Source organism: Lepisosteus platostomus, chromosome 5 (genome assembly GCF_059453375.1).
Source record: "Lepisosteus platostomus isolate fLepPlt1 chromosome 5, fLepPlt1.hap1, whole genome shotgun sequence".
NCBI classification, from domain to species: Eukaryota; Metazoa; Chordata; class Actinopteri; order Semionotiformes; family Lepisosteidae; genus Lepisosteus; species Lepisosteus platostomus.
The window spans coordinates 11917848-11941689 of NC_142615.1; the positions used below are offsets into that span (position 1 = coordinate 11917848).

Consider the following 23842-nt stretch of genomic DNA (forward strand, 5'->3'; position numbering starts at 1 on the left):
ACTTAAGACTGTACAGCTCTACAGAGGTAAAGGATGAAGAAATTCATTTTTTTACCTCAAAGCTAGAAAACCTTTTGAGTGAAGAAGATAGGGAAGTACTTGAGGGGGATTTGACAGTAGAAGAGCTGAGAGGCTATGGAGAGCTTACAGAAGGGGAAAACTCCGGGTGCTGACGGGCTCCCTAAAGGGGCGTCTGCTTTTACTACTTGCACGAATGAAGGCAAAAAAAAGCCAATCGATGTGAACGAACGGCACTTTACACAGGAGTACTGCCTGACTGGATCATTGATGAACAACAGAGGCCACTCCGACCTCTTCTCGGTTTTCTTCAATGACTTACTAAGGATCTTCTTCACATTCGACCATGCAGGGGAAGCCAGGTACACCAAAGCAAACGCAGGAAAGTGCAATTCAAGCAGAGACCAGGAGGGACTTGTTTACACCGAGAGTGGTCGGAGAATGGAACAATGCGCCCAGCCCTGTTGCTTTAGCCGATTTTTGATGAGATCTTGGGCTCACTAAGAAGCCCCCGCTGGATGCTAATCTTTCTGTTGTTCTTGCAGGTCCTGCGCTGCTTTTGAGCCGACAGAGCTCGTCCTGGTCTGTCTGCACAGCTCAATTGCAAATGATCGGCTCCGCGTACAGAAGGAACGTGCGTTTGGTACAAGAGTGCATGAAGGCACCGGAAATACATTGGGAACAAATGACCGGTCGCTCAAGACCTCTGTGATGTACGGGAGCGTGCAAAACGAGGCGGTTTCCGCCCGGTCTCGAACCGGGGACCTTTCGCGTGTTAGGTGAACGTGATAGCCTCTACACTACGGAAACCGGCAGGGACCGCTGCTGGTGTCTCGCTTGCGTTTCGGGCTGAGAAAGGGACGCGTCACTGTAGGCAGGGGGCGCTGGAGAGAGGAACAAAGGGCGCGATGAAACAAAATGCCGAAACCTGGGATCAAACCAGGGACCTTCAGAGCTTCAGTCTAACGCTCTCCCAGCTGAGCTATTTCGGCAGTGCGCAAAGCCCACAGCCACCTGCTCCAGCCTTCCTGTGTTGCGGCATGAGCGCACCAAGAGGAGCGGGAGAGTGTTGCAGGAACGTCACTCAGAAGGAAAGGAACATGTGACCGGTCGCTCAAGACCTCTGTGAAGTACAGGAGCGTACAGAAAGAGGCTGTTCCCGTCCGGTTTCGAACCGGGGATTTTTCGCGTGTGAGGCAAACGTGATAACCGCTGCACTACGGAAACGGTGAGAAAAGGGACCCACTGGCAGTGAGTATTGAACCTTATTCCATTACTGCTCCCAACCAGTTGATATCAATTTAATTCCTAAGGGTTATGTTCTTGTTTTGAGTATCTCATGTAGACGTTGTAAACAAGTTCAATTACGAAACGGTCTAAATGAATGATATACTTATGTCCTCTTGATATGTGTAACTCTTTGTAACTGAATGAATTTATATCTTTTGTATTCTGTTAAGCCTTACGATAAGATCTGTTAGGTTTGCATGCATATTCTATATATTAACAAATGTATCCTCGTGTATTAGTACCTGTGTGTGCATTGTTTGAGTTATGTCGCATGGTTGGATTCTAAACCATTAAAATAATCAATTTTGTGATTTACTGCCACAAAAATAATTGTCCCAGTAAATGCCCAAACCCCTACAGAACTGGTGCCTCGTGAGAGAACACTACAACAGTGTGTGATATCCTGTCCCAGCCTGAGGAGCAGACAGCGAGCCTGTCTCTTAATAATGCTAATAATACAGTGTGTGATTCCCTGCCCCAGCCAGAGGAACAGACAGTGAGCCTGTCTCTCAATAATAATACAGTGTGTGATCCCCTGTCCCAGCTTGGGAAACAGTGAGTCAGCCTCTCAATAATTATAATACAGTGTGATCTACTGTCCCAGCCAGAGGAACACACAGTGAGCCTGTATCTAAATAATAATAATACAGTGCGTGATCTCCTGTACTAGCCTGAGGAACAGACAGCGAGCCTGTCTCTCAATAATGATAACCTAGTATGGAATGTCCTGTCCCAGTCTGAAGGACAAACAGTGAGCATGTCCCTCAGTTATAATAGAACAGTGTGTGTTCTCCAGTCCCAGCAGGAGGAACAGACAGTGAGTCTGTATCTCAATACTAATAATACAGTGTGTGATTTCCTGTCCCAGCCTGGGGAACAGTGAACCAGATACTCAATAATAATAATACAGTGTGTGATCTCCTGTCTCAGCCTGGGGAACACTGAGCCTGTCTCTCAATACTAATTATACAGTGTGTCATTTCCTGCCCCAGTCAGAGGAACAGACAGTGAGCCCGTCTCTCAATAATAATAATACAGTGTGTGATCTCCTGTCCCAGCCTGAGGAACAGACAGGAGTGAGCCAGTCTCTCAATAATAATAAAGCAGATTATGATCTGCTGTCCCAGCCTAAGGAACAGTCAGGAAAGAGCAGGTCTCTCTATATTAATAATACAGTTTGTGATCTCCTGTCCCAGCCTGAGGAACAGACAGTGAGCCTGTCTCTCAATAATAATAATACAGTGTGGGATCTCCTGTCCCAGCCTGAGGAACAGTGAGCCTGTCTCTCAATAATAAAAATACAATGTGTTATCTCCTTTCCCGGCCTGGGGAACACTGAGGCTTTCTCTCAATACTAATAATACAGTGTGTGATATCCTACCCTAGCCTGAGGAACAGACAGTGAGCCTGTCTCTCAATAATAATAATAGAGTGTGTGATCTGTCCCAGCCTGAGGAACAGACTGTGAGCCTGTCTCTCAGTAATAATAATAGTGTGTGATTTCCTGTCTCAGCCTGAGGAACAGACTGTGAGCCTGTCTCTCAATAATAATAATACAGTGTGTGATCTCCTGTCCCAGCCTGAGAAACAGACAGTGAGCCTGTCTCTCAATAATAATAATACAGCGTGTGATCTCCTGTCCCAGCCTGAGGAACAGACAGTGAGCCTGCCTCTCAATAACAAGCCAATGTGTGATCTCCTGTCCCAGCCTGAGGAACAGAGAGTGAGCCTGTCTCTCAATAATAATACAGTGTGTGATCCTCTGTCCCAGCCTGAGAAACAGACAGTGAGCCTGTCTCTCAATAATAATACAGTGTGTGATCCTCTGTCCCAGCCTGAGGAACAGACAGTGAGCCTGTCTCTCAATAATAATAATACAGTGTGAATTCCTGTCTCAGCTTGTGGAACATACAGTGAGCCTGTCTCTCTATAATAATAATATAATGTATGACCTCCTGTCCCAGCCTGGGGAATATACAGTGAGCCTGTCTCACTATAATAATAATACAGTGTCTGATCTCCTGTCCCAGCCTGAGGAACAATGAGCCTGTCAATCAATAATAATACAGTATGTGATGTCCTGTCTTCGCCTGAGGAACAGAGAGTAAGCCTGTCTCTCAATAATAATAATTCAGTGTGGGATCTCCTGTCCCAGTCTGATGAACAGACAGTGAGCCTCTCTCTCAATAAAAATAATACAGTGTGTGATCTCCTGTCCCAGCCTGAGGAACAGACAGTGAGCTTGTCTCTCAATAATAATAATACAGTGTGTGATCTCCTGTCCCAGCCTGAGGAACAAACAGTGAGCCTGTCTCAAAATAATAATAATACAGTGTGGGATCTCCTGTCCCAGCCTGGGGAACAGTGTGCCAGACTCTCAATAATATTAATAATAATAATACAATGTGATCTACTGTCCCAGATTGAGGAACAGACAGTGAGCCTGTCTCAATAATTATACAGTGTGTGACCATCTGTCCCAGACCGAGGAAAAGACAGTGAGTCTGTCTCTAAATAATAATAATACAGTGTGGGATCTCTTGTCCCAGCCTGGGGAACAGTGAGCCAGACTCTCAATAATAATAATACAGTGTGATCTACTGTCCCAGCCTGAGGAACAGACAGTGAGTTTGTCTCTCAATAATAATACAGTGTTATCTCCTGTCCCAGCCTGGGGAACAGACAGTGAGCCTGTCTCTCAATAATAATAATACAGTGTGTGATCTCCTGTCCCAGACTGAGGAACAGACAGTGAGACAGTCTCTCAATAATTATAATAATACTGTGTGAGCTCCTGACCCAGCCTGGGGAACATACAGTGAGCCTGTCTCTCTAAAATAATAATTCAGTGTGGGATCTCCTGTCCAACTCTGAGGAACAGACAGTGAGCCTGTCTCTAAATAATAATAATACAGTGTGTGATCTCCTGTCCCAGCCTGAGGAACAGTGAGCCTGTCAATCAATAATAATACAGTATGTGATGTCCTGTCTGAGCTTGAGGAACAGAGAGTAAGCCTGTCTCTCAATAATAATAATACAGTGTGGGATCTCCTGTCCCAGCCTGGGGAACAGTGAGCCAGACTCTCAATAATCTTAATAATAATAATACAGTGTGATCTACTGTCCCAGCCTGAGGTACAGTGAGCCTTTCTCTCAATAATAATATAGTGTGTGACCATCTTCTGTGGTCTGTTTCAAATCCGCCCGCGATGAGACACCGAGGAGAAATGAAGAGCCCCAGTCGCGCTAGAAAATCACCCGGGAAAGAGACTTTCAATGTAGGAAAAAAAAGTCGTTAGTAACAGACATAATATGTTTGTTTTGTTTTTTTAATCGCTGCGATGTGTGACTAAGCTCATACGACTAAGAGTTGCCCCCTTTGTCTAGATCTGGTAACCTGCTCGTCGCTGGTGGGCCAGATCGTGTCCCCCGTCACTACACTGGGGCATTAAGACCCACACAGAGCGCAGGGTGAGTGCCCCCTGCTGGCCCCACTGAGAGGTTGTATCCCACCTCCTCCGCTCTCTGCGAAAAGCAGTATCTTCAGGCCCTGACATCCCACCCCTGCCACTCTCTGCGTAAATAAGTATCGTCAGGCCCTGACATCCCACCCCCGCCACTGTCTACGTAAAGTAGTATCGTCAGGGCCTGACATCCCACTCCCGCCACTCTCTGTGTAAAGTAGTGTCATATGGCCCTGACACCAATCCCTCCACTCTCTGCATAAAGCAGTGTCTTATGGCCCTGAAACCCTCCCCTCCACTCTCTACATAAAGCAGTGTTGTCAAGCCCTGACATCCCTCCCCCACCACTCTCTGCGTAAAGCACTGCCGTATAACCCTGACACCCACCCCTCCACACTCTGCGTTAAGCTGTGTTGTCAGGCCCTGATATCCCACCCCCGCCACTCTCTGTGTAAAGCAGTGTCATATGGCCCTGACATCCCACCCCCACCACTCTCTGTGTAAAGCACTGCTGTATGGCCCTGACATCACACCGCCACCACTCTCTGCGGAAAGCACTGTCATATAGCCCTGACACCCACCCCTCCATTTTTTGCATAAAGCAGTGTCGTCAAGCCCTGCCACTCTCTGCGTAAAGAAGTGTCGTATGGCCCTGAAATCCCACCCCCACCACTAACTGTGTAAAGTAGTATCGTCAGGCCCTGACATCCCACCCCTGCCACTCCCTGCGTAAAGAAGTGTCATATGGCCCTGACATCACACCCCCACCACTCTCTGTCGAAAGCACTGTCGTATAGCCCTGACATCCCACCCCTCCACTCTCTACATAAAGCAGTGTCGTCAAGCTCTGACATCCCACCCCCACCACTCTCTGTGTAAAGCACTGTTGTATGGCCCTGACATCACACCCCCACCACTCTCTGCGGAAAGCACTGTCGTATAGCCTTGACACCCACCTCTCCACTCTCTGTGTAAAGCAGTGTCATCTAGCCCTGACATCCCACCCCCTCCACTCTCTGAATAAAGAAGTGTCGTATGGCCCTGACATCCCACCCCTCCACTCTCTGCGTAATACGGTATCGTCAGGCCTTGACATCCAACCCCCGCCACTCTCTGCGTAAAGCAGACACGTTACAGACATTTACAACAAAGACATATTATAAAATATTGACATATACTGTAGGCGGCTGGAGCATTATTGGGAGACAGACTCACTGTTCCTCAGGCTGTGACAGGAGATCACATACTGGGCTGCCAGATCAACTGAGTTCACTCCTCCCTCTCCCAGTAGGATTGGGACCCGTTGTGATTCTGGCAGGTGTGGGAACTCTGGGATTAGATTTCTGAATTTCGGGAAGAATGTTTCTCTAATCCCAGAGTATCTGTCACAGTGCAGTAGGAAGTGCACCTCTGTCTCTATTTCTCCCCGCTGGCAGTGGGAGCACAGCCTGTCCTCTCTGGGCAGCCAGGTCTGCCTGTGTCGCCCAGTTTCTATGGCCAGGTTGTGGTCACTGAGCCTGTACTTCGTCAGGGTCTGTTTCTGTTTGTTATTTTTTATTTTGGTCAAATATTCAGCTAGTGTGTATTGTCTGTTTAAGGTTCTGTAGCATTCCAGTTTATGTTGTGTTTGTGTGTGTGTGTCCCAGTGTGTGAGATATTGCTGTTTGATCTGTGCTGTGATGTGGTTGAGTCTGGGTTGTGGTGCTCTAGCAGTGCTGTCCTGAGGCTGGTTAGTGTCGGTGTCACTCACTGCGAGTGTGATCTCAGCAGAGTCTCTGTACTCTTGGGACACTTGACTCACCTGTCTCTCTCTTTCTCTCCCTGTGCTGTCCCTCTCCTGCCCCCTCTCTCCCTCCTCGGACTCCAGCTGGAGGAGGTCCAATCACCACCTCCTGTGAGACAGAAGAAAAATAAGGTGGGTAATGCTCTGATCCTCTCTTTACATCTGTCCAGTGTCCAGTCAGTATCCAGTCAGTGTGTCTGTATGAACCCCTCTCTCTCTCTCAGTGCAGTGTTCATGTACTGGAGTGTCCAGTCAGTGTGTCTGTATGAACCCCTCTCTCTCTCAGTGCAGTGTTCATGTACTGGAGTGTCCAGTCATGTGTCTGTATGAACCCCTCTCTCTCTCTCAGTGCAGTGTTCATGTCCTGGAGTGTCCAGTCCGACTCTTAACGTGACTCTCCTGTCTCTGCTTCAGAAGCACTGGTGCGTCTTTTTAAAGTCCCTGAGCTGCGTGTCGGTGGAGACAGATGATCAGGACGAGCTGATGGAGGCGGCGGAGACCGTGGGTCAGGAGAGGAAGAGCGAGGGAGAGGAGGAGCAGGATGCCGGGAAGGACAAGTAGAGGAAGAGGAGGTGCAGGTGAGCAGACAGGGGGGCGCCGCCCGGTCATGTCTGTGATTCAAGGAGGAGTCTCCTCTTGCTGTTTGATGTCATGGTGACGTCTGTGTCTGTGTCCCTCACACCTGCAATAACAATATTCTTTCCAGGTTCCTTTCCTGGTTCTGTGCCAGCTAAGATCTGGACTGGACTGGACTGGACTGGACTGGAGTGGAGCTGAGGGACGCCAGACTGGACTGCACTGAAGCTGAGGGGCCCCAGACTGAACTGGACAGGAGCTGAGGGACACCAGACTGGACTGGACTGGAGCCTAGGGACACCAGACTGGACTGGACCGGAGCTGAGAGACACCAGACTGGACTGCACCGGAGCTGAGGGACACCAGACTGTGCTGGACCGAAGCTGAGGGAACCCAGTCTGTGCTGGACCGAAGCTGAGGGACCCCAGTCTGGACTGCACTGGAGCTGAGGGGCCCCAGACTGGACTGGACTGAAGCTGAGGGGCCCCAAACTGGACTGGACTGAAGCTGAGGGACCCCAGACCCCAGTCTGGACTGAAGCTTGTAATTTTTGTTCTTTTGTTAAGCATCAATAAAATTTTTTTTTTTTAAATCTATTTAACTTTTGGTTTTTTCCCTCCCCCCCCCCAAAGTTGCTGCTGGGAGAGGTGTGAGTGGGGCCAGCAGGGGGCGCTCTCACCCTGTGGTCTGTGTGAGTCCTGATGCCCCAGTATAGTGACGGGGGACACTGGACTGTAAACAGGCGCCGTCCTTCGGATGGGAGGTCAAACCAAGGTCCTGACTCTCTGTGCTCATTAACAATCCCGGGGTGTCTCTGGAGAAGAGTAGGGGTGTTACCCCAGTGTCCTGGCCTGATTCCCCCCCTGGTCTTGACCCATCATGGCCTCCTACTCACCCCCCTCTCTGAACTGGCTCCATCCCTCTGTTCCCTCTGCTGTGTGCTGAGCGGACTGGAGCATCATCCAGGTGGGGGCTGCACACTGGGGGGGCTGGAGGGGATCCCCCTGACCTGGGAAGAGCTCTGAGTGGAGAGTCCAGACGAATTAATTATTATTATTATTCGTGCTGCACTGGGCTTCAGTCCTGGCAGTGAGAGGGGGACTCTGTGATCAGTACAGATACTTATGACTGTATAATAATACACGATAGAAATGGAAAACAGGGTAGCGCTGTAGTCTCTTCGAAACGTTTTGAACTGTCAGAAGAAGTTTTCACAACCCGGACACGTGAAGGTACAGGTCTTCTCCCTTCGGCCGGAGCAAGGTGTATCGTGTCCTGGTGATTTCTCCCGTTTCGAACGGAGTTTAATGTCGCATTTCTACTTTATTAGAGAGAGGCACTGAACATCCTGTGATGGACTGGTGTCCTGTCCAGGGTGTGTGAGGGTGTGTGTGTCCAGTGATGGACTGCTGTCCTGTCCAGGGTGTGTGTGTGTCCTGTGATGGACTGGTGGATCACAATATTAATTCTCCTCCTTGATTCCCTCCTTCATCGCCAGAGTGAAAGCGGGACACGGCAGTAAAAGCTCAGCCCTGCGGGCTCCACGGGGGGGGGTTATGTTCAAGTCTCGCTGGGAATCGCACCGACGCGGTGGAGTTCGTGAACGTCCCCGACACCAAGAAAACGAGAGAGAGAAAAAAGGTCGTTTTCGGGGTTCAAGAAGCAACCCCGAGATTCAGGGAGTTTCCCCGCTGAGCTTACTCTGCCGAAAACACGCAGGTTTTATTTTTTTCCCGTGCCCCCCCCTCACACAGGCCGTTTCTGTAGCGTGAAGTTGTGTTTTTTTGCGCGGCGGTGAAGGGCGAAATTTAATTTATTTTTTTCTCACGGTTTGAAACAGAAACAGGCGGGTGGTGTTGTAGAGAGGTCGACGTGCCCGGTTTTCCTCGTCTGCGAAGCCCGTTTTTTTTTTGGGGGGGGGGGGGTCGTGAGGTCCCACGCAGGGCTCGGAAAAGAAAATGACGTTTCTTTTCCCCGCAGGACGGGGGGGGGGAACCCGTGTTTTTTGGACGTGGCGTGGCCCGAAATTTCCGCCCTTGGGCGCTAGAGGGGGGTGGAGTTTGGTCTTTCTTTGATTTGGGGGTCGGCGGGGGGGGTCTAATTTCACTGAACCAAACCCCACGGAAACCCGTGTTGGACGTGGGGGTGCTGAATGCGCCCTCGACGTGATTTTGTCTTTAAATTCAAGTGCAGCTTTTGTAAGCCTTGGGCCGGAAACAGCTGGACCCGTTTCCCCTGCCTGTCCGAGGTGGCGACTACCGGGGTCGTACAGGGACACCCGGCTGGGTGCGACGTCACGGAGGCGTCACAATGAGCCGCCTGACGTCACAGAGCGGCGGATTCTAGCGGGGGGGGCGGCGCCGGAGCCCCGTGAGCTCAGAGGAGTGAAGAGAGAAGAGGAGGAGGAAAGCGCTATATAGTCCTTTCTAAACACGTGTTTCTTCCAATAAAGTTACTTAGACTTAGATCGTTAGTTTCAGCTTCAGAATCGCTCTTCAGAATCCCCGTGAAATCGGTAAGTCAGTCAAAAGTGCCGCTGGCGAGAAATAACAAAATAAGTGGAGAAATAAGTTGTTTTTTTTACCGTTACTCCACTCTTATGGGTGTGATCGTGCTGTAAAAAGATATTGAGAGGAGGTGCACCTCTACTCAGAGAGTGGTGGGGGTGGGGAACAAGCTGCCCAGCCCTGTGGTTGAAGCCGATACCCTGGCTCCTCTCCAGACAGAGCTGGGTGAGCTCCTCCAGTCAGGACAGGAGGCTCTACTGTACACAGAGGGTGGTGGGGGTGGGGAACAAGCCGCCCAGCCCTGTGGTTGAAGCCGATACCCTGGCTTCTCTCCAGCCACAGCTGGGTGAGGTCCTCCAGTCAGGACAGGAGGCTCTACTATACACAGAGGGGGGCGGGGGTGGGGAACAAGCCGCCCAGCTGTGTGGCTCCGCCCCCTCCCCTCCCCTCTGTGACTCTGCTTGTCTCGGCAGGACGATGGACCGACAGAGATGCCGCACGGCCGTGCGCGGTCGCAGCAGGACCCGGGCCCGGCGAGGCGTCGTAAGTCCACCCCTCCCGCCCGCCGTCCAGCGTCCAGCGTCCAGCGTCCAGCCCTCCTCCGACTGGCCTCTCCGCCCCCAGCAGTGCTCGCTGTATTATAATAATAATAATAATAAACTTCACTGATAGAGCACCTTTCACACACATAGCAGCGCAAAGCGCTTGACAGACCAGGTCTCACGGTAACACCTCTAGACGAGGAGAGACACTTCCAGTGGTGATCTTGACTGAGGACACGTCTCGGCTCAAGAGACAGGGTCGCGGGTCCGAGGAAAACCAAGCTGCAGGTCCATTATGGCCTTCTGAGAGCACAGATTGCCTCTGGACGTCCCACACTCTTCCTGGACAGACTGTAGAGACTCACCTGTCCAGACTCTTTCTGGACACACTGGACACACTCACCTGTCCAGACTCTCACTGGACACACTGTACACACTCACCTGTCCACACTCTCACTGGACACACTGTACACACTCACCTGTCCACACTCTCACTGGACACACTGTACACACTCACCTGTCCAGACTCTCACTGGACAGACTGTAGAGACTCACCTGTCCAGACTCTCACTGGACACACTGTACACACTCACCTGTCCACACTCTCACTGGACACACTGTAGAGACTGCCCAAGGCCTCTAGTCTCTACACGACTGGGCTGGGCTATGTGGTCAGAGCTGTCTCGGAGATGGGCTGTTTGGCGTCTTCACAGGTCACACCGGTCAGGCCGAACCCGGACTGGCAGCGGGAGAGGTCCCGGCCCAAATCCCGGTGCTTTTCCGTAAGTCTGACCCGGTCGCCTTCCGCGAGACTGGACCGGCCGCCCTGTGGTGGGCCCGGTGCCCCACATCTACCCTACAGCTCCCCACACTGACCCCTAAACTCCCGATACCCTACAGCTCCCCACACTGACCCCTAAACTCCCGATACCCTACAGCTCCCCACTCTGACCCCTAAACTCCCGATACCCTACAGCTCCCCACACTGACCCCTAAACTCCCGATACCCTACAGCTCCCCACACTGACCCCTAAACTCCCGATACCCTACAGCTCCCCACACTGACCCCTAAACTCCCGATACCCTACAGCTCCCCACACTGACCCCTAAACTCCCGATACCCTACAGCTCCCCACACTGACCCCTAAACTCCCGATACCCTACAGCTCCACACTCTGACCCCCACAGTCCTGATGGCCGAGAGGTCTCTGCTTGCTGTAGTGATTGAGTGATCTCTGTGGACCTGACCTCTGTCTTGTGTCCTCGTTTCCAGCGTCTCCTAGTGGTCCGTCATTTCTCAAGACCTGAAGGTGAGATCTGGGGAGGAGACAGAGCACCCCCTAACACCCCTGAGCTGGGTTACAGGGTAAGACAGCTTCTTACTGTTGGACACACCTGTCCACACTCTTACTGGACACACTGTCCACACTCGCCTGTCCGGACTCTTACTGGACACACTGGACACACTCACCTGTCCAGACTCTTGCTGGACACACTGTACACACTCACCTGTCCAGACTCTTACTGTCCACACTCACCTGTCCACACTCTCACTGGACACACTGTACAGACTCGCCTGTCCACACTCTCACTGGACACACTGTACACACTCACCTGTCCAGACTCTCACTGGACACACTGGACACACTCACCTGTCCAGACTCTCACTGGACACACTGTACACACTCACCTGTCCAGACTCTTTCTGGACACACTGTACACACTCACCTGTCCAGACTCTCACTGGACACACTGGACACACTCACCTGTCCAGACTCTCACTGGACACACTGTAGAGACTCACCTGTCCACACTCTCACTGGACACACTGTACACTCTCACCTGTCCAGACTCTCACTGGACACACTGGACACACTCACCTGTCCAGACTCTTACTGGACACACTCACCTGTCCACACTCTCACTGGACACACTGGACACACTCACCTGTCCAGACTCTTACTGGACACACTGTACACACTCACCTGTCCACACTCTCACTGGACACACTGTCTACACTCACCTGTCCACACTCTCACTGTCCACACTCACCTGTCCAGGCGTAGTCTCTGCTCCTCATCCCCCCTGCGTTGTGTCTCCCCCTCTCCCCGCTGGACAGAATCCCGAGGTGTCTTCGTGTCTCCCCGAGCTCGTCCAGAAGCTGGAGAGGGCGGCCGAGCTGCATCTGGAGCTCCCAGAGTCGCCCGGCTCGTCCCGCTCGGGCTCGCCCGGCTCGTTCCGCTCGGTGTCCCCCCCGTCCTCGCCCGAGACTGTCTGTCTGTCCATCTGTCCTGCTGTCCTTTTCTCTGTCTATCTTTCCTTCTGTCCATCTGTCCCTTTCACTGTCCTTCTGTCTTTCTGTTCTTTTCTCTTTCCATCTGTCCTTCTGACTTTCTGTTCTTTTCTCTGTCCATCTGTCTGTCCGTTCATCTGTCTGTCTGTCCATCTGTCCGTCTGTCCTTCTGTCCTTTTCTCTGTCCATCTTTCCTTCTGTCCATCTGTCCCTTTCACTGTCCTTCTGTCTTTCTGTTCTTTTCTCTGTCCATCTGTCCTTCTGACTTTCTGTTCTTTTCTCTGTCCATCTGTCCTTCTGTCCATCTCTTTCTGTCCGTCTGTCTTTCTGTCCGTCTGTCCTTCTGTCCTTTTCTCTGTCCATCTTTCCTTCTGTCCATCTGTCCCTTTCACTGTCCTTCTGTCTTTCTGTTCTTTTCTCTGTCCATCTGTCCTTCTGACTTTCTGTTCTTTTCTCTGTCCATCTGTCCTTCAGTCCATCTGTCTTTCTGTCCTTTTCTCTCTTTCTGTCCATCAGTCCATCTGTCCTTTTCTCTGTCTTTTTGTCCGTCTGTACTTCGCTCTTTCTGTCTTTCTGTCCTTCTGTCTGAGTCTCTGTGTTTGTCCCTCTCTCCCTGTCTCTCTCCCTGTGTCTCCCTGCTCTCTGTCTGTCCTGCGTTGTCCCAGCTGGGTCTCTCTCCCTGTGTCTCCCTGCTCTCTGTCTGTCCTGCGTTGTCCCAGCTGGGCCTGTCTCCCCGGCTCTCTGCCTTCAGCTCTGTTCGCCGATGTCCCGCCAGCCCGTCTCTCTCTCAGCCTGTCTCTTGACTTGCAGGAGGAAGAGGAGGTGGAGACAGCTCTTCCGGCAGGAGAGAGGAAGGAGGTCAGTGCTGGTCCCACCCTGCCCCCTGTCCTGTCTGTGGTGGAGTTTCGCCGTCTTGTCTGTCCCTGGGTCTCAGTGTCTCTCTCTCTTTCAGCCCTGTCTGTCAGTGTCTCTCTCTCGGCCTGCTGTCTGTCTGTCCCTGCCTCTCTGTCTCTCTCTCTTTCAGCCCTGTCTGTCAGTGTCTCTCTCTCGGCCTGCTGTCTCCCTGTCCCTGGGTCTCAGTGTCTCTCTCTCTTTCAGCCCTGTCTGTCAGTGTCTCTCTCCTCCTCCTCTCTGTCCTCAGTGTGTCTCTCTCCTCCTCCTCTCTGTCCTGTGGTGTCCAGGCAGTGTGTCTCTCTCCTCCTCCTCCTCTCTGTCCTGTGGTGTCCAGGCAGTGTGTCTCTCTCCTCCTCCTCCTCTCTGTCCTGTGGTGTCCAGTGGGTCAGTATTAGTGGGCTACACCCAGGCTCACTCCCTGCGAGTGTGATCTCAGCAGAGTCTCTGTGCTCTTGGGACACTTGACTCACCTGTCTCTCTCTTTCTCTCCCTGTGCTGTCCCTCTCCTGCCCCCTCTCTCCCTCCTCGGACTCCAGCTGGAGGAGGTCCAATCACCACCTCCTGTGAGACAGAAGAAAAAGAAGGTGTGTGATGCTCTGATCCTCTCTTTACTCCTGTCCAGTGTCCAATCAGTGTGTGTGTATGAACCCCTCTCTCTCTCAGTGCAGTGTTCATGTCCTGGAGTGTCCAGTCAGTGTGTCTGTATGAACCCCTCTCTCTCTCAGTGCAGTGTTCATGTCCTGGAGTGTCCAGTCAGTGTGTCTGTATGAACCCCTCTCTCTCTCTCTCTCAGTGCAGTGTTCATGTCCTGGAGTGTCCAGTCAGTGTGTCTGTATGAACCCCTCTCTCTCTCAGTGCAGTGTTCATGTACTGGAGTGTCCAGTCAGTGTGTCTGTGTGAACCCCTCTCTCTCTCAGTGCAGTGTTCATGTACTGGAGTGTCCAGTCAGTGTGTCTGTGTGAACCCCTCTCTCTCTCAGTGCAGTGTTCATGTACTGGAGTGTCCAGTCCGACTCTTAACGTGACTCTCCTGTCTCTGCTTCAGAAGCGCTGGTGCGCCCTTCTTAACTCCCTGAGCTGCGTGTCGGTGGAGCCAGAAGACCAGGACGAGCCGATGGAGACCGTAGCTCAGGAGAGGAAGAGCGAGGGAGAGGAGGAGCTGGCTGCCGGGAAGGACAAGAGGAGGAAGAGGAGGTGCAGGTGAGCAGACAGGGGGGCGCCGCCTGGTCGTGTCTGTGATTCAAGGAGGAGTCTCCTCTTGCTGTTTGATGTCATGGTGACGTCTGTGTCTGTGTCCCTCACACCTGCAATAACAATATTCTTTCCAGGTTCCTTTCCTGGTTCTGTGCCGGCTAAGATCTGGACTGGACTGGACTGGACTGGACTGGACTGGACTGGACTGGAGCTGAGGGACACCAGACGGAACTGGACAGGAGCCTAGGGACACCAGACTGGACTGGACCGGAGCTGAGAGACACCAGACTGGACTGGACTGGAGCTGAGGGACCCCAGACTGTGCTGGACCGAAGCTGAGGGACCCCAGTCTGGACCGAAGCTGAGGGACCCCAGACTGTGCTGGACCGAAGCTGAGGGACCCCAGTCTGTGCTGGACCGAAGCTGAGGGACCCCAGACTGTGCTGGACCAAAGCTGAGGGACCCCAGTCTGGACCGAAGCTGAGGGACCCCAGTCTGTGCTGGACCGAAGCTGAGGGACCCCAGTCTGGACTGCACTGGAGCTGAGGGACACCAGACTGGACTGGAGCTGAGAGACACCAGACTGGACTGGAGCTGAGGGGCCCCAGACTGGACTGGACCGGAGCTGAGAGACACCAGACTGGACTGGAGCTGAGAGACACCAGACTGGACAGGACCAAAGCTGAGGGACCCCAGACTGTGCTGGACCGAAGCTGAGGGACCCCAGTCTGGACTGCAATGGAGCTGAGGGACCCCAGTCTGGACTGGACTGGAGCTGAGAGACACCAGACTGGACTGGAGCTGAGGGGCCCCAGACTGGACTGGACCGCAGCTGAGAGACACCAGACTGGACTGGAGCTGAGGGGCCCCAGACTGGACTGGACCGCAGCTGAGAGACACCAGACTGGACTGGACTGAAGCTTGTAATTTTTATTCTTTTGTTAAGGATCAATAAAAAAAAATCTGTTTAGCTTTTGGTTTTTTCCCTCCCCCCCCCCCCCCAAGGCTGCTGCTGGGAGAGGTGTGAGTGGGGCCAGCAGGGGGCGCTCTCACCCTGCGGTCTGTGTGGGTCCTGATGCCCCAGTATAGTGACGGGGGACACTGGACTGTAAACAGGCGCCGTCAAACCGAGGTCCTGACTCTCTGTGCTCATTAACAATCCCGGGGTGTCTCTGGAGAAGAGTAGGGGTGTTACCCCAGTGTCCTGGCCTGATTCCCCCCCTGGTCTTGACCCATCATGGCCTCCTAATCACCCCCCCCTCTCTGAACTGGCTCCGTCCCTCTGCTCTCCTCCCCACTGAGAGCTGCTGTGTGCTGAGCGGACTGGAGCATCATCCAGGTGGGGGCTGCACACTGGGGGGACTGGAGGGGATCCCCCTGACCTGGGAAGAGCTCTGAGTGGAGGGTCCAGACTTATTCATTATTATTATTATTCGTGCTGCACTGGGCTTCAGTCCTGGCAGTGAGAGGGGGACTCTGTGATCAGGACAGATACTTATGACTGTATAATAACACACGATAGAAATGGAAAACAGGGTAGCGCTGTAGTCTCTTCGAAACGTTTTGAACTGCCAGAAGAAGTTTTCACAACCCGGACTCGTGAAGGTACAGGTCTTCTCCCATCGTCCGGAGCAAGGTGTATCGTGTCCTGGTGATTTCTCCCGTTTCGAACGGAGTCCAATGTCGCGTTTCTACTTTATTAGAGAGAGGCACTGAACATCCTGTGATGGACTGGTGTCCTGTCCAGGTTGTGTGAGTGTGTGTGTGTCCTGTGATGGACTGGTGGCCTGTCCAGGGTGTGTGAGTGTGTGTGTGTCCTGTGATGGACTGGTGTCCTGTCCAGGGTGGGTGAGTGTGTGTGTGTGTCCTGTGATGGACTGCTGCCCTGTCCAGGGTGTGTGAGTGTGTGTGTGTGTCCTGTGATGGACTGGTGTCCTGTCCAGGGTGGGTGAGTGTGTGTGTGTCCTGTGATGGACTGCTGTCCTGTCCAGGGTTTGTATGTGTGTCCTGTGATGGACTGGTGTTCTATCCAGGGTGTGTGTGTCCTGTGATGTACTGGTGTCCTGTCCAGGGTGTGTGTGTCCTGTGATGGACTGGTGTCCTGTGATGGACTGGTGTTCTATCCAGGGTGTGTGTGTCCTGTGATGGACTGGTGTCCTGTCCAGGATGTGTGAGTGTGTGTGTGTCCTGTGATGGACTGGTGTCCTGTCCAGGGTGTGTGAGTGTGTGTGTGTCCTGTGATGGACTGCTGTCCTGTCCAGGGTTTGTATGTGTGTCCTTTGATGGACTGGTGTTCTGTCCAGGGTGTGTGTGTCCTGTGATGGACTGGTGTCCTGTCCAGGGTGTGTGTGTGTCCTGTGATGGACTGGTGTCCTGTGAAAGACTGGTGTCCTGTCCAGGGTGTGTGTGTGTCCTGTGATGGACTGGTGGATCACAATATTAATTCTCCTCCTTGATTCCCTCCTTCATCGCCAGAGTGAAAGCGGGACACGGCAGTAAAAGCTCAGCCCTGCGGGTGGTGGTCCTCTCGGCCACACGGGGGCGCTGTGGCCCCACGGGGGGGGGGGGTTATGTTCAAGTCCCGCTTGGAATCGCACCGACGCAGCGGAGTTCGTGAACGTCCCAGACACCAAGAAAACGAGAGAGGGAGAGAGAGAAAAAAGGTCGTTTTCGGGGTTCAAGAAGCAACCCCGAGATTCAGGGAGTTTCCCCGCTGAGCTTACTCTGCCGAAAACACGCAGGTTTTATTTTTTCCCGTGCCCCCCCCCCACACACACACAGGCCGTTTCTGTAGCGTGAAGTTGTGTTTTTTTGCGCGGCGGTCGGTGAGGGGCGAAATTTTATTTATTTATTTTTTTCCCACGGTTTGAAACAGAAACGGCCGGGTGGTGTTGTAGAGAGGTCGACGTGCCTGGGTTTCCTCGTCTGCGAAGCCCGTTTTTTTTTGGGGGGGGGGGGTCGTGAGGTCCCACGCAGCGCTCGGAAAAGAAAATGGCGTCTCTTTTCCCCGCAGGACGGGGGGGACCCGTGTTTTTTGGACGTGGCGTGGCCCGAAATGTCCGCCCTTGGGCGCTAGAGGGGGGTGGAGGTTGGTCTTTCTTTGACTTAGGGGTCGGGGGGGGTGCTACTTTCACTGAACCCCACCCCACGGAAACCCGTGTTGGACGTGGGGGTGCTGAATGCGCCCTCGACGTGATTTTGTCTTTAAATTCAAGTGCAGCTTTTGTCACCCTTGGGCCGGAAACAGCTGGACCCGTTTCCCCTGCCTGTCCGAGGTGGCGACTACCGGGGTCGTACAGGGACACCCGGCTGGCCGCCGAGAGTTGGAAAAATAAAATGTCCGCCCCCCCAAAAAAAAACAACCGCGAAAAATGGCGGCCATTTTTGTTTCGCGGCCGAGCCGTGAGCGCGTCGGGGGCTGACGTCACGGGGGCGTCACAATGAGCCGCCTGACGTCACAGAGCGGCGGATTCTAGCGGGGGGCGGCGCCGGAGCCCCGTGAGCTCAGAGGAGTGAAGAGAGAGGAGGAGGAAAGAACTATATAGCGCTTAATAAACAGAATCGCTCTTCAGTATCCCCGTGAAATCGGTAAGTCAGTCAAAAGCGCCGCTGGCAAGAACTAACAAAGTAAGTGGAGAAATAAGTTGTTTTTTTTTTACCGTTACTCCACTCTTATGGGTGTGATCGTGCTGTAAAAAGATATTGAGAGGAGGTGCACCTCTACACAGAGGGTGGTGGGGGTGGGGAACAGGCCGCCCAGTCCGTGTGGTTGAAGCCGATACCCTGGCTCCTCTCCAGACACAGCTGGGTGAGCTCCTCCAGTCAGGACAGGTAGCTCTACTGTACACAGAGGGGGGTGGGGGTGGGGAACAAAGCCGATACCCTGGCTTCTCTCCAGACACAGCTGGGTGAGATTCTCCAGTCAGGACAGGAGGCTCTACTGTACACAGAGGGGGGTGGGGGTGGGGAACAAAGCCGATACCCTGGCTCCTCTCCAGACACAGCTGGGTGAGCTCCTCCAGTCAGGACAGGAGGCTCTACTGTACACAGAGGGTGGTGGGGGTGGGGAACAAAGCCGATACCCTGGCTTCTCTCCAGACACAGCTGGGTGAGCTCCTCCAGTCAGGACAGGAGGCTCTTCTGTACACAGAGGGTGGCGGGGGTGGGGAACAAGCTGCCCAGCCCTGTGGTTGAAGCCGATACCTTGGCTTCTCTCCAGCCACAGCTGTGTGAGCTCCTCCAGTCAGGACAGGAGGCTCTACTGTACACAAAGAGTGGCGGGGGTGTGGAACAAAGCTGATACCCCGGCTTCTCTCCAGACACAGCTGGGTGAGGTCCTCCAGTTAGGACAGGAGGCTCTTCTGTACACAGAGGGTGGCGGGGGTGGGGAACAAGCCGCCCAGCTCTGTGGCTCCGCCCCCTCCCCTCCCCTCTGTGACTCTGCTTGTCTCGGCAGGACGATGGACCGACAGAGATGCCGCACGGCCGTGCGCGGTCGCAGCAGGACCCGGGCCCGGCGAGGCGTCGTAAGTCCACCCCTCCCGCCCGCCGTCCAGCGTCCAGCGTCCAGCCCTCCTCCGACTGGCCTCTCCGCCCCCAGCAGAGCTCGCTGTATTATAATAATAATAATAATAAACTTCACTGATAGAGCACCTTTCACACACATAGCAGCGCAAAGCGCTTGACAGACCAGGTCTCACGGTAACACCTCCAGACGAGGAGAGACACTTCCAGTGGTGATCTTGACTGAGGACACGCCTCGGCTCAAGAGACAGGGTCGCAGGTCCATTATAGCCTTCTGAGAGCACAGATTGCCTCTGAACGTCCCAGACTCTTACTGGACACACTGTACACACTCACCTGTCCAGACTCTCACTGGACACACTGTACACACTCACCTGTCCACACTCTTACTGGACACACTGGACACACTCACCTGTCCAGACTCTCACTGGACACACTGTACACACTCACCTGTCCACACTCTCACTGGACACACTGTAAACACTCACCTGTCCACACTCTCACTGGACACACTGTAGAGACTGCCCAAGGCCCCTAGTCGCGACACGACTGGGCTCGGCTATGTGGTCAGAGCTGTCTCGGAGATGGGCTGTTTGGCGTCTTCACAGGTCACACCGGTCAGGCCGAACCCGGACTGGCAGCGGGAGAGGTCCCGGCCCAAGTCCCGGTGCTTTTCCGTAAGTCTCACCTGGTCGCCTTCCGCGAGACTGGACCGGCCGCCCTGTGGTGGGCCCGGTGCCCCACATCTACCCTACAGCTCCCCACACTGACCCCTAAACTCCCGATACCCTACAGCTCCCCACACTGACCCCTAAACTCCCGATACCCTACAGCTCCCCACACTGAACCCTAAACTCCCGATACCCTACAGCTCCCCACACTGACCCCTAAACTCCCGATACCCTACAACTCCCAACTCTGACCCCCACAGTCCTGATGGCCGAGAGGTCTCTGCTTGTTGTAGTGATTGAGTGAGCTCTGTGGACCTGACCTTTGTCTTGTGTCCTCGTTTCCAGCGTCTCCTAGTGGTCCGGCATTTCACACGACCTGAAGGTGAGATCTGGGGAGGAGACAGAGCACCCCCTAACACCCCTGAGCTGGGTTACAGGGTAAGACAGCTTCTTACTGTTGGACACACCTGTCCACACTCTTACTGGACACACTGGACACACTCGCCTGTCCGGACTCTTACTGGACACACTGGACACACTCACCTGTCCACATTCTCACTGGACACACTGTACATACTCACCTGTCCACACTCTCACTGGACACACTGTACACACTCACCTGTCCACACTCTCACTGGACACAGTGTACACACTCACCTGTCCAGGCGTAGTCTGTGCTCCTCATCCCCCCTGCGTTGTGTCTCCCCCTCTCCCCGCTGGACAGAATCCTGTGGTGTCTTCGTGTCTCCCCGAGGTCGTCCAGAAGCTGGAGAGGGCGGCCGAGCTGCAGCTGGAGCTCCCGGGGTCGCCCGGCTCGTCCCGCTCGGGCTCGCCCGGCTCGTTCCGCTCGGTGTCCCCCCCCTCCTCGCCCGAGAGCCCCCTCCGCTCCCCGCCCCCGGCCCCCCCCTCCAGCCCCCTCAGGCCCCTGCCCGCCCCGCCCTGCCGCCCCCCCTTCCTCGCCGCCATGCCCCTCGAGCCCCCCCTGCTGCCCGGGGCGGTGCCCCTGCCCCTGCCCCCGCCCGTCCTGCCCCCCATCGCCCGCCCGGCCCCGCCAGGCCCCGCCTGGGGCTCCCCGGTGCGGAGGGCAAGGAGAGAGGCTGAGATGTCTGACGAGGCAAGTGGGGCAAAGTCCGTCTGTCCGTCTGACCTTCTGTCCGTCTGTCCGTCCATCTGTCCGTCTATCCTTCAGTCCATCTGTCCCTCTGTCCATCTGTCCTTTTCTCTGTCCTGTCCTTCTGTCCTTTTCTCTGTCCTTCTGTCTTTCTGTTCTTTTCTGTGTCCATCTGTCTTTCTGTCCTTTTCTGTCTTTCTATCCATCACTCTATCTATCCTTTTCTCTGTCCATCTGTCCTTCTGTCCATCTGTCTTTCTGTCCTTTTCTCTGTCTTTTTGTCCATCTGTACTTCTCTCTTTCTGTCTTTCTGTCCTTCTGTCTGAGTCTCTCTTTTTCTCTGTGTCTGTCCCTCTCTCCCTGTCTCTCTCCCTGTGTCTTTCCATGTCTCCCTGCTCTCTGTCTATCCTGCGTTGTCCCAGCTGGGTCTCTCTCCCTGTGTCTCTCCGTGTGTCTCCCTGCCTGTCTCTCTGTCTGTCCTGCGTTGTCCCAGCTGGGTCTCCCTCCCTCCTCTCTCTCCGTGTGTCTCCCTGCTCTCTGTCTGTCCTGCGTTGTCCCAGCTGGGTCTCTCTCCCTGTGTCTCTCCGTGTGTCTCCCTGTCTGTCTCTCTGTCTGTCCTGCGTTGTCCCAGCTGGGCCTGTCTCCTCTGCTCTCTGACTTCAGCTCTGTTCGCCGATGTCCCGCCAGCCCGTCTCTCTCTAAGCCTGTCTCTTGACTTGCAGGAGGAAGAGGAGGTGGAGACAGCTCTTCCGGCAGGAGAGAGGAAGGAGGTCAGTGCTGGTCCCACCCTGCCCCCTGTCCTGTCTGTGGTGGAGTTTTGCCGTCTTGTCTGTCCCTGGGTCTCAGTGTCTCTTTCAGCCCTGTCTGTCAGTGTCTCTCTCGGCCTGCTGTCTGCCTGTCCCTGCCTCTCTGTCTCTCTCTATTTCAGCCCTGACTGTCAGTGTCTCTCTCCTCCTCCTCTCTGTCCTCAGTGTGTCTCTCTCCTCCTCCTCTCTGTCCTGTGGTGTCCAGTGGGTCAGTATTAGTGGGCTACACCCAGGCTCACTCACTGCGAGTGTGATCTCAGCAGAGTCTCTGTGCTCTTGGGACACTTGACTTACCTGTCTCTCTCTTTCTCTCCCTGTGCCGTCCCTCTCCTGCCCCCTCTCTCCCTCCTCGGACTCCAGCTGGAGGAGGTCCAATCACCACCTCCTGTGAGACAGAAGAAAAAGAAGGTGGGTAATCCTCTGATCCTCTCTTTACTCCTGTCCATTGTCCAGTCAGTGTGTCTGTATGAACCCCTCTCTCTCTCAGTGCAGTGTTCATGTACTGGAGTGTCCAGTCAGTGTGTGTGTATGAACCCCTCTCTCTCTCAGTGCAGTGTTCATGTCCTGGAGTGTCCAGTCAGTGTGTCTGTATGAACCCCTCTCTCTCTCAGTGCAGTGTTCATGTCCTGGAGTGTCCAGTCAGTGTGTCTGTATGAACCCCTCTCTCTCTCAGTGCAGTGTTCATGTACTGGAGTGTCCAGTCCGACTCTTAACGTGACTCTCCTGTCTCTGCTTCAGAAGCGCCGATGCGTCTTTTTGATGTCCCTGAGCTGCGTGTCGGTGGAGACAGAAGATCAAGACGAGCCGATGGAGGTGGCGGAGCCTGTAGCTCAGGAGAGAAAGAGCGAGGGAGAGGAGGAGCAGGCTGCCGGGAAGGACAAGAAGAGGAAGAGGAGGAGCAGGTGAGCAGACAGGGGGGCGCCGCCCGGTCATGTCTGTGATTCAAGGAGGAGTCTCCTCTTGCTGTTTGATGTCATGGTGACGTCTGTGTCTATGTCCCTCACACCTGCAATAACAATATTCTTTCCAGGTTCCTTTCCTGGTTCTGTGCCTGCTAACATCTGGACTGGACTGGACTGGACTGGACTGGACTGGAGCTGAGGGACACCAGACGACTGGACTGGAGCCTAGGGACACCAGACTGGACTGGACCGGAGCTGAGAGGCACTAGACTGGACTGGAGCTGAGGTACACCAGACTGTGCTGGACCGAAGCTGAGGGACCCCAGTCTGGACTGAAGCTGAGTGACCCCAGACTGTGCTGGACCGAAGCTGAGGAACCCCAGTCTGTGCTGGACCGAAGCTGAGGGACCCCAGTCTGTGCTGGACTGAAGCTGAGAGACCCCAGACTGTGCTGGTCTGAAGCTGAGGGACCCCATACTGGACTGCACTGGAGCTGAGGGACACCAGACTGGACTGGACTGGAGCTGAGGGGCCCCAGACTGGACTTGACTGGAGCTGAGAGGCCCCAGACTGGACTGGACCAAAGCTGAGGGACCTCAGGCTGTGCTGTACCGAAGCTGAGGGACCCCAGACTGTGCTGGACCGAAGCTGAGGGACCCCAGTCTGTGCTGGACCGAAGCTGAGGGACCCCAGACTGGACCGAAGCTGAGGGACCCCAGTCTGTGCTGGACCGAAGCTGAGGGACCCCAGACTGTGCTGGACCGATGCTGAGGGACCCCAGTCTGGACTGAAGCTGAGGGACCCCAGACTGCACTGGACTGAAGCTGATGGCCCCCAGACTGGACTGATGACCTTTTGTTAAGCATCAATACATTTTTTTTTAAAAAAATCTGTTTAGCTTTTGGTTTTTTCCCTGCCCCCCCCCCCCCCCCCAAAGTTGCTGCTGGGAGAGGTGTGAGTGGGGCCAGCAGGGGGCGCTCTCACCCTGCGGTCTGTGTGGGTCCTGATGCCCCAGTATAGTGACGGGGGACACTGGACTGTAAACAGGCGCCGTCCTTCGGATGAGACGTCAACAGACGTTAATGAGACTCATTAACAATCCCGAGGTGTCTCTGGAGAAGAGTAGGGGTGTTACCCCAGTGTCCTGGCCTGATTCCCCCCCTGGTCTTGACCCATCATGGTCTCCTTATCACCCCCCTCTCTGAACTGGCTCCATCCCTCTGCTCTCCTCCCCACTGAGAGCTGCTGTGTGCTGAGCGGACTGGAGC

The 23842-nt window shown here is 54.2% G+C and overlaps 1 protein-coding gene across 1 annotated transcript; it reads left to right on the plus strand.

Annotated features, from left to right (window-relative positions):
• The first annotated feature begins 19645 nt into the window (after window positions 1-19645).
• On the plus strand, window positions 19646-23366 carry LOC148663579 (uncharacterized). The gene is made up of 5 exons (XM_088630878.1): window positions 19646-19659; window positions 20630-21636; window positions 22033-22080; window positions 22411-22574; window positions 22703-23366. Exons 1-2 carry the CDS (start codon window positions 19646-19648, stop codon window positions 21579-21581), a joined length of 966 nt encoding a protein of 321 aa, XP_088487004.1. The 3' UTR covers window positions 21582-21636; window positions 22033-22080; window positions 22411-22574; window positions 22703-23366.
• The last annotated feature ends 476 nt before the right edge of the window (window positions 23367-23842 follow it).